At 36.6% G+C, this 10,318-nt stretch overlaps 1 protein-coding gene across 1 annotated transcript; it reads right to left on the bottom strand.

Annotated features, from left to right (window-relative positions):
* Window positions 1-3,195: 3,195 nt before the first annotated feature.
* Window positions 3,196-6,145, bottom strand: LOC107489804 (uncharacterized). Its single transcript, XM_016110567.3, has 4 exons — window positions 5,696-6,145; window positions 4,813-5,617; window positions 4,226-4,377; window positions 3,196-4,141 (listed from the first exon to the last, which is right to left on the bottom strand). Exons 1-4 carry the CDS (start codon window positions 6,074-6,076, stop codon window positions 3,290-3,292), a joined length of 2,190 nt encoding a protein of 729 aa, XP_015966053.2. The 5' UTR covers window positions 6,077-6,145; the 3' UTR covers window positions 3,196-3,289.
* Between the last annotated feature and the right edge of the window lie 4,173 nt (window positions 6,146-10,318).

Raw genomic sequence — 10,318 nt, 5'->3', positions numbered from 1 at the left:
GGATGGAAATTTGGTGGTAGAGTTGAAGATGGGTATCCCGGCCAATCGATTAGTCGTAGCTCATCAGAGAGATACTGAATTTCATCAGTAACAAGTGCATTGTTGATCACAAGAATTCTAAGTCTTTTCATCTTTGCAAAGGCTTTACCATTTATTTTATCCGGTTCTGGTAAGTCAAGCTTTATGCCTTCAATGTTGTTAGTTCCCTGGTGGGAGACATAACATGACAACAAACAATGGACGTTAATGTAGTGAAGTCTGCTATTTAACACAAATGTTAAAGAAGATAAATATACCGTGTTCTGGTTTAATACATAAAGTACATCTTCATGAAACCATAGCCTACTACGTTTTCCAGGCTCTTGGGGAGATTCTTGGCGTACAATTTCTTTACCCATTTTCTGTAGCAGATCATGCATCCAAAGCTTGTTCAGTTGCATAGTGATGAGAGACTTATCCATTAGAACTCCAAAGCCAGTATCCGAGTGCAGGTCACAAGCATCAAGTATCATTTTCACATATTCTTTGTCCTCTCCCTTGAAGAAACATGCAATATCCAGAAAAATGGCCTTTTCATCCTCTTCTAACCCATCAAAGCTGATTTTAAGTACTGCATAGATTTGTTTATTTGGAGTTTTTTTCAGTTTAGCTAGCGCACTTATCCACTCGGCTCTCCCTCTACCACACAGGTAGGCCCCCAAAACTGTTAGTGCCAACGGTAAGCCCTTGGCATAGTTTAATATTTGGGAGGACAACCCCTCATAATTTGATGGAGGACATGGCTTTTTGAAAGCAAACCAACTAAAGAGTTCAAGAGCATGTTCATGGCTTAATTCCTTCACCTTGTAGTTAGTTTCAACATTGTGAGAAATTAGCAAATGCTCATCTCTAGTTGTTATGACAATCCTACTTCCTGATCCAAACCAACTGCAGTCTCCAACCAATGATTCTAGCTGCTCCAATGAATCAGAATCATCAACAACTATGAGAACCTTTTTGCAACAGAGCCTGTTCTTTATCAGATTAATCCCTCTATCTGTATTGCCTACTTTGAAATCTCTGCGGCTTAAAATCTCCGAGAGAAGAGCTTCTTGTAGTTGTACTAAGCCATGCCTTTGGCTTGAAATTTCTCTAACATTTGCAATGAAGGCACTACCCTCAAACAGATGAGAAATATGGTTGTAAACAGCCTTAACAAGTGTTGTTTTTCCTATTCCACCAATTCCATGAATTCCTATAGCCCGAACACCACCTGATCCAACTTCTAAGAGTGATTTGATATCTTCAGTCAGAGAATCCAGCCCAACAGGATGCTTAGCAACATTGAAAGGTATGCGGTTCAGTTTATTCATGATCTCTTCGACAATTCTCTGCACAAACTTTGATTCCTGACTGCCATTTGTTAATGAAAGAAATTTCTTACTATCTACAAAATGATAACTCTAAAATGGAATCTATACTCATTTATGAACACATGCTGGAGTATTCTAATCAATAACTTAAGAGGATGTGTCTTGGTTCTCCTAATAAGCCAAATCATTCTTTTCTGTGATTAAAGATTTAAAAGCATATATGTTCATTAGGCATGCTGTCATTGTATGAGAATTTGTAAAATTTGATGGAAACTTGAGAATGAATCCTTTAGCAATTATTAACATATAAGGAGAATTAGCGTCACTTCACTATTGTATGATTAACAAAGTCAAAGAAAACATCTTTGTGTGTCTGTTCGTTTTTCTAGTTCAAATGCATTTCCATGTAGTAAAATGTGATTATAAAAATTGATTCCTAATTTCACCCACTACATCTAGTGGCCAATAAGTTTTACTTAACTAAAAAATATAGATGATAGCAGGAGGGTTAAATTACTTTTGAACTCCTATAACTTCACTCAGTTTTCAATTAGCTCTTTATAGTTTAATGTGTAAACAATTGTTATACAATATTGAGACTTAATCACAAAATTTTTAAGCTGTTACCTAGTTGACAAAAGTTTGTACTTAGTGCAATTAAACTTTTCTTTTAACTATATGAAAGTAATTGAAGTTTAACGAAATTCTAAAGATCCTAGACTAATCATACATAAAAAAAGGAGTACCAAAAGAATGATCCTCTTGGCCTCTTTAGTAGGACACATACCCATCTCCTAGATGCCACCCATACAAAGTAGAAGCTTGATATAGAGCTGCTCTCCACCTTTTCACTTTGTTGATATCATCCCTGAACTTCTCTTCATGTTTTGCTAAATATTCTGCAAAACTTCCATGTTGACCTCTTAGTTGAAATGGATTCACATTATAAAAGACTGGCAAAACCAGCTGCCCCTTGGAATCCTTGCACTCAAGGATCTTAACGAGTTCATCCAAGCAAGAAATGGAAGATGCATAGTTTTCGGAGAATATGACGACCGAGATCCTAGAGCCTTCAATAGCTCTGAGAATTGAATGTGAAATCTGCTCTCCCTTTTCAAGCCCCTTGTAGTCTATGAAGGTATTAACTCCCTTTTGGCATAGAGCATGGTAGAGATGGCTTGTGAAACTCCTACGTGTGTCAACCCCTCTGAAGCTCAAGAACACATCATACTTCCACTTGTAGGATTCAAAACTCAAAGCCATTTCATCAGTCTTAGGATTTAGAAATTTTCTTGTTTTCAACACAGCACAAATAGTCTCTTGAGAGATCTATTATATGAACTGCAGAGTGATACACAGGTGAATATGGTGCAGGCCTTTTTAAAGAGGTTCAAGACACTATACATGCCATATAAGATAGACAGAGATAGAAAGAAGGCTTTGGATTTGGGTTTTGGCTTTCCTACAACTGCATCTTGTAGTTTTCTTCATTCAAATAATTATTTTCCTACTTTGATGGGTTTTGGCTTGTTATGACTTGGATTTTCATGGGATATTGTAATCTTCAAAGCCATGTTTCGAAAATATCAAAGCATATTCATATATTTACAATGACATCCATTTGGCATTTATGTAGTGATAGTACTATGCAATTTCACTCATTAGAAAAATAATCACAAAATGCATCTCATAATTATTTTTGAGAGGGCTACAAAATCCAAAGCCTAGAAAGAAAGGTTGGTATATGATGGGAACTTTCATTATCCATGCCAAGCAGCCTAAGCCATTAGAACATTAATTATCTCACATGTTAAATGCACTTCATTCCAAATATTTGAGCTGCACTAATTAAAATTACACCTGTTTCAGAATGTTGAACATAAACTGGTCTAGCAAGTAACTTTAATGCAAACTTAACTGTATGTATATTTTAGTATCTAGTTACAATATTTTGACCCAAAAATGTTCAAGATTCCATCAAATTTCTCTCTAATCTTGGACCACTCATCCTCAATGTTTGCTTTGGTAGCTTTTGCTGATTCTTGCTCTGATCTCAAACGTGGCCTTTGCTTCCTCAATTGATCTCTTTGAGCTTTCAACATTTTTCCTTCCTCAAAAGTTTCTCTTTTCTTACTAAGGGCAGTGTCCCTAGTCACTTCAGAGATGGAGATACTGTATTTAATGGCTTCCAATTGCTGTTCAAGCTCTTTGTTTCTTTGTTCTAAATAAACCAACTGGCTGCAAAGATCAATTTCTATGGATGAAAATTCACTGAACTGGTTCCTGTTAGCTATCAAACTATCTTCCAATGTATCTAAGTTTGAAAGACCTGCAGTTGATGACTCAAGTTTCATACTTGCATCAATGTAATCACAACTCCACTGATCAAAATCTGTTGAAAGTTGTAGTAAAAGAGATTTTAAACACAAAGAGACATCAGCATCTGTAGACAAAGTGGAGAGACTTTCTAAGGCAGCTTTCATGGAGGAAAATGACCCCAAAGACAAAAGTTGATGAAATTGTTTGGAGAGGAATTCCTTGAGTGTTTCCAAAGCTTTCTCAGTTTCTTCACTAATTTCAGGATAAGCTAATTTGAAATCATCTCTGCCATTTCTTGAAGTTAAAGATGATAGAGCAAAGGTCTCAGCACGGAGGGTAGCATAAAATTCTTCCATATTGTCATTGAAGTCAAATTGACTTGTATTGTGTGCCATTGGAAACACATCAAGCTTATTGCTCTTGGTTTCATATTGCAGCTCTTGTTCCATTTTTCTGGTAACAATGGGAACCTGAGTAGTAGACTGGTCAATTTTACAATATACCAAAATGTGGATGCATTAAGAATGTTAAAGAAGAAATAAAGCAAGTTTTACCTCAGGTTCTTCCTTTGGCTCCTTCAGGACATTATCCATTTTCAATCCTACCTTCTTTTGAGATACCAAACCCTCCTTATTGACATTGTCAAAGGCATTTTCTTTCATTTCTTTGGGAGAATCTAGAGCCCTAACCATCATAGGTCCAACTTCTGTAACAAAAGAATTAGTAAGCTGCTTACACAAGTAGTCTAATTTAAATGAAACTACAAAGAAATCAAAAATTTTAATCCTTCTTTTACAAGGCTTATGGTCATTAGTTTATTTTCTTTATCATTGATTCCTGTCCATGATTGCTGATGTTGTAATCTAAAATATGGTTTTCATAATCCTAGGATATATATTTCTATATACTTAAGAAGCTAACTATATGAATATTTAGGTTAGATGTTTTCTGATGCAAATTCCACCTATCATACAATTATTCTCAGTTAAGCACAAGTTCACACGTTCATACTTCATAGTGATATCTAGGAAATATTCATTGTCAGCAGTTTATATTGTTTTCACGTTAAAATATTTTGTCATTAGGTTATTTAACATCAAGATTTCAAGGTTTGCAGAATGTATTTTTTTTTCACTCTTACCTTTGCTTTTTGATGTGTGGTAATCATGATGAGAGAGGAGTGGATTCTCATTCATACTATTCAACTGACATTCTAATAGCATTGGATCCCAAACCACATCATCATATTGCTTCAGTTGCAACAATGGCAACTCCTTGCTTTGATGCACTACATCAGCTGACATTATACCAGTAGCTTTTCCATTTTCCTTTGCCATGCATCCATCACCTTCAAGCGCTTCAGCATTTATTGAAGCTGGATGTCGTTTCCACTGTTTATCTGGTATTTCATAAAGCCTCAAATTTCTAGCCAATGAACAGCAATCACTTCCTGTGTTATCCAAGGGATCATTAACATTACCTTCCCTGATATCACTAGAATTTGAACTTGAGTGCAACATCAAATTTTGTGTCTTGACATCCTCATCATCCTTATACTCATGAACTCCACAATAGTACACAGTCACTTCTGCATCTTTGCTTGCATCTATGATTTCACAAGTAACTTCAACATAATTTTGTTCATGCAGTAAATAAGTATTGAAATCCATTACATCTTGATGATATAGCCATGTGAGATCACCAATCACCGAAAGGAACCTCTCTACTCTATTGGATGCTTTCTGTCCATTAATAGATAGCTGGACTTCACAGGAGAAAAAGCCAGTAATTTTATTTCCTAGTCCAAAAATAAAACACAGAGCAATTCTTGGGACTTTCTGGCCAATCCAAAATGAGATAGATCCTCCTTCACTCTGGTAGTTGAATGGCATTTTCATCTTTGGCCTTGGTGCTATAACCTCAAATTTGAATGCCTTAGAGAAACCCTGTAACAGATGAACCCTGACTTCAAATTTCTCCCAAATAAACAGAAAGAAATGGATTTAAAAGAGCTAGAGTTCTACCTGGCTTAATAAGAAGTCCAATGATTGTGATTCCAAACGGGTGCAACTAGTAGCATCTATGTGTTCTAAATTGGGAGGAATCCCAGAAATATGTTGAAGTTTCATGCAGTTAGCCATGTAAAGCTCCTGCAAGCTACAAAGTCTATTGAAGCATTTGGGAAGGGTTAGAAAATGGTTTCTAGAAATGTCTAAGGATGCGAGGTTGGAAAAGCAACTAAGGATATGTAGATCTTCATCTGATAGATTGCAGTCACTTAGTTCAAGGTTTTCCAACAAAGGGAAGCCATACGGCGAATGGATGCTAGGAGAGATCGGATCTAGACATGGTGGTGATGGTAGTAGCTCTAGATTTGGCGAACCCTTGTCGGATTCTGCCGGCATAGTTGAGCAATTCTGTGTGCTGAAACTCCTAAGCTTCTTTGTAAATAGTTGAAGTTGTGGACAGCCAGAAATATCAAGTAACTGAAGATTTGGCAACATATCAATGTTTATAGGAAGTTCCTTTAGATTTGAGCAACATTTCAGCACTAAAACCTCAAGGCTACTGAAATTGATTATACAAGAAGGCAATTCTTGTATTGCAGTCTCTTCCACCTCAATAAATTTCAAATTTTCCATTTCTCCCAACAATTCTGGAAACTTCTCAAGTTGAGAACAACCATTAAGAACAATGCATCCTAAAGATGGCAACTTTAGGAAACTTGGTAAGTTCTTCAGTTCAGTGCACCTTTCAACACCTAAATAAACAAGTTTATCAAGTGATCCAACAGATTCATGAATATCAACCAAACTTGTACAATCTTCGAGAATCAATTGCTCCAAATTTGGGATCCCAGAAACATCAGGTATTTTCGAAAGGGACTCGCAGGAGCTGAAATTCAGAGAAGTCAGATATGCATACTTCTGGGAAACAGAAAAAGTTGTTACTGCTTAGGAAATAAAGAAACATATAAACAGGAATAGGAAAAGAACAAATATAAACAATCTTTGTACCTTGAATGACTTTTCCAGTGTATATAGATGACTGTGCCGCAGTTCCAGCATTACAATTTTCTCAGGAAGCAAATCAGATGGTAAAGATGGTGAAGGGTACTCCTTCCAGTCAAGCAGCCTTAGATTTCTTGGTAGATGTACATGGCCCCCAGAAAATTCAGCATTGCGAATTATTAGCATTCTAAGGTTTTTCAACTTCCTGAAGTCTTGATCACTTAGCTGCACCTCTTGCTTTTCTGGTAGGTCTAGCATTATACCTTGAATCTTTTCACTTCCCTTAACAAATTTCCATGTGAACAAAGAGTCAAGCGTGTAAGAATCTGGTTAAAAATCAACATGTATTTTATATTTTTAAATGACAGAAAGGTTTCTGTTTCATTGTCACATTATAAGGGGGGAAAAAAAAGGAACAAAACAGAAGTTAGCAGCCAGAGAGATATAAATCTTACCATCCCTTCAGTCAGTACTTGAAGCACATCCTCATAGTACCATAACCGGCTGCGATTTGCAGGATCTAGTGGTGATTCTTGCCTAACAATTTCCCTACCCATGTCTTGGACAAGATCATGCATAGACAATACAAATTTTTCATCCAATGTTATGAGGGACTTATCAACAAGTACTGCAATACCAATTGCTGGGTGCAGATCACAAGCACGCAATGCTTTTACTACATATTCCATTATCTGTCCTTTGAAGAAACAGGCTATATAGAGGAAAATTTCCTTTTCATTTTCATCCAACCCATCAAAGCTTATTCTAAGTATATTCTGAACTTTCCTATTAGGACTTCTCTTGTATTTATCCAACGCAGATTCCCATTGACGAATGCTTCGACCACACATATCAGAGCCTAATACTGTTAATGCTAGTGGAAGACCCTCTGCATAAGCTACTGCACGATTCGCAATGTGGAAATAACTTGCATCAGGCTCACTTCGTTTAAAGGCGTTCCAACTGAATAGTTGAAGAGCTTCATGGTGGTTTAATTTCTTCACCTCATAAGTCAAATCAACTTGATGAGCAGTTAACAAATGCTTATCTCTTGTAGTTATGATAATCCTACTTCCAGGACCAAACCAATCCAATCCTCCAGCTAATGCTTGTAGTTGATCCACATCATCCACATTATCGATTACAAGAAGAACTCTTTTTCTGCACAACCTATCTTTTATGATATTGATTCCTATGTCAACATTTCCCAACTTTGTTGCTTTCTCTCCAAGTATCTCATAAAGAAGCCTTTCTTGTAGTTTGACTAAGCCAGACCTATGGCTTGTATTTTCTCTGACATTCGCAAGAAAACTCGCATATCGAAATTGATCACATAGTGTGTTATAAACAGCTTTGACAATAGTTGTTTTACCAATTCCACCAATCCCATAAATGCCAACCATTCTAACATCATCAGATCCAGGTTCTAACAGTGAGTACACTTCCGATACACGAGCTTGGAGTCCAACAGGGTGTCTAGCTACATTTAGTGGAATGCGATTCAACTTTTGGGATACTTCATCCACTATTGTTTGGATAAATTTATATTCATACCTGGAAGATAATGGAACATCTTATAAGCAAAATGAAATGAATAGTTCTGCAGGCAACAAATCATAAATTTATATTCAAGTGTACTAGTTATATTTCATATCTATGGTTTTTGTTAATAAAAAAAGAAAGTGCAGGGGAAAATACCCATTAGTGAAATGCCAGCCAGACAAGTTTGCTGATTCAGACAAAGCAGACCTCCATTTTCGCACCCTCTCCATGTCATGTTTGAATCTTTCCTCATGCTTAACAAAAGCTTCTCCGTAGCTTCCTTTCTGGTGCCTCACATCTGCTGGACTCACATTGTAGAAAACTGCACAAACCATCTGTCCCTTTTCTTTCCTACACTCAAGGATCTTCACAAGTTCGTCAAGGCACCATCTGGAGGAAGCATAGTTCTTGGAGAATATGATGATGGAGATCCTGGACTCTTCTATTGCCTTGAGAAGAGATGGTGATATCTCTTCTCCAACTCTTAGAGCTTCATTGTCTATGAAAGTGTTGATTCCCCTTTGATCAAGAGCGCTGTAGAGGTTGCCAGCGAAAGTTTTTCGGGTGTCTTCGCCTCGGAAGCTCAAGAAAACATGGTAAAACCATCCTTGGTGTGTCATCTTAGCTCACATATGAAACCTTTGGCTGCTTTGGAGATTGTTTAGGGACACAAAATACAGAGAGATTGAACAACCCAAGAAAATGTTTGGATGAAGTCCTTGTCTGGTCCCTTATAAACTGATTTTTGGTTCCATCGAAGTCAATGATGATAGTCAAATGTGAATGCGTTATTTTAAAGTCCATGGCAGTAGAATAGAATCCACAGTTTGCTACAGCTGGTATGAGCACATTATAGTTTCTTCCCACTAAGTTTGACTTCGCTATAACAATAATTTCTCAAAAGAATTATGTATTAAAATAACTCTGAATTGGAGGATCTAGGATGGTGTTGTTTAAAACTAATATACGATCTATGTATCTATATGTGTATGATTTGATCAATGTGTCAATAAATATTATATTAGTGCATATGAACAGAATTTAACAATTATCAATAATTAATATAGAATTCAATAATTTCTCCAGAAATTTTGTAATTTCATTGAAATTGAATATGTTACATCTGAATAATACATTGTTCCACCGAGATTGATATAGACTATATGGATACTCGGCCTATGCAGGTTATGCCTCCTTAAAAAACCCCTATGGACCAAACCCCTGGAGCTTGGGAAAAAAATCCAATAGAGGAAAAAGAGTACATCAATCATGCATAATTTAAGGAATAATAAAAAAGAGCTCAACAACTATTATAACCTCATAAAACTAAACTCTAGAATAAAGAACACTCTTGGAGTCGGCAAGAAGAAGGGCAGCGAGTTCTGGCGGAGGGTTGATCATAAGAGAAAACGTAGAATTTGAAGAAGAGCCCATCTTTGCCAAAAAATCAGCACACGAATTTCCTTCCCTCATGATATGATAGATAATGACGTCCCACTCAAGAAGCATGAACTGATGAATTTCTTCAACAATGTGTTCGAATTCTGGAAAGCCTTCGGCATTGTCAAGAATAATCTTGAGAGCCACCATGCAATCACTTTCACATTCCACCTTTCTGTACCCAGATTGCCATGCCAACCACAAACCATGCCGGATGGCTATTAGTTCCGCTTCGACACTGCCAGCAAAGCCAATATAGCTGAGAAATCCGGCGATACAGTTGCCATCTTGATCTCTAAGCAAGCCGCCACATCCTGCTCTTCCTGGATTTCCTCTTGAACTTCCATCCACATTGAGTTTGATGGTCCCTTCGGATGGTGGAACCCAACGAACCAGCATGTTTTGCCTACAAATACAGTACAACGTCAAATTAAACATTAACTAAAAAGAAAATTTCAAAAATAATTCACTGAATATTTTATAAAAGAACATAGTTTTCCAACATCCTCAATACTTAAATTTAAAATCACAGATTAAGAGGCTAAATATATCGAATATTCAAAGATGGTATTATAATTTTGGAATGAAGGACAACCTTATTGTGTGTAAACTGAGGTGATAGAACTTGATCAAGAATGTGAACCACAGAGAAGA

The sequence above is a fragment of the Arachis duranensis genome, chromosome 5 (genome assembly GCF_000817695.3).
Source record: "Arachis duranensis cultivar V14167 chromosome 5, aradu.V14167.gnm2.J7QH, whole genome shotgun sequence".
Classification (NCBI taxonomy): Eukaryota; Viridiplantae; Streptophyta; class Magnoliopsida; order Fabales; family Fabaceae; genus Arachis; species Arachis duranensis.
The sequence above is the reverse complement of the archived record's forward strand: the minus strand, read 5'-3'. Positions and strand labels throughout refer to the sequence as shown.

Excerpts from the sequence above, each read along its gene's own strand:
- LOC107489804 (XM_016110567.3), bottom strand. The coding sequence starts at position 6,076 with ATGCCGGCAGAATCCGACAAGGGTTCGCCAAATCTAGAGCTACTACCA. Across the intron at positions 5,618-5,695 it reads TGGACTTCTTATTAAGCCAG|GGTTTCTCTAAGGCATTCAA; the intron begins GTAGAACTCTAG and ends CATCTGTTACAG. Across the intron at positions 4,142-4,225 it reads AGCCAAAGGAAGAACCTGAG|GTTCCCATTGTTACCAGAAA; the intron begins GTAAAACTTGCT and ends TCTACTACTCAG.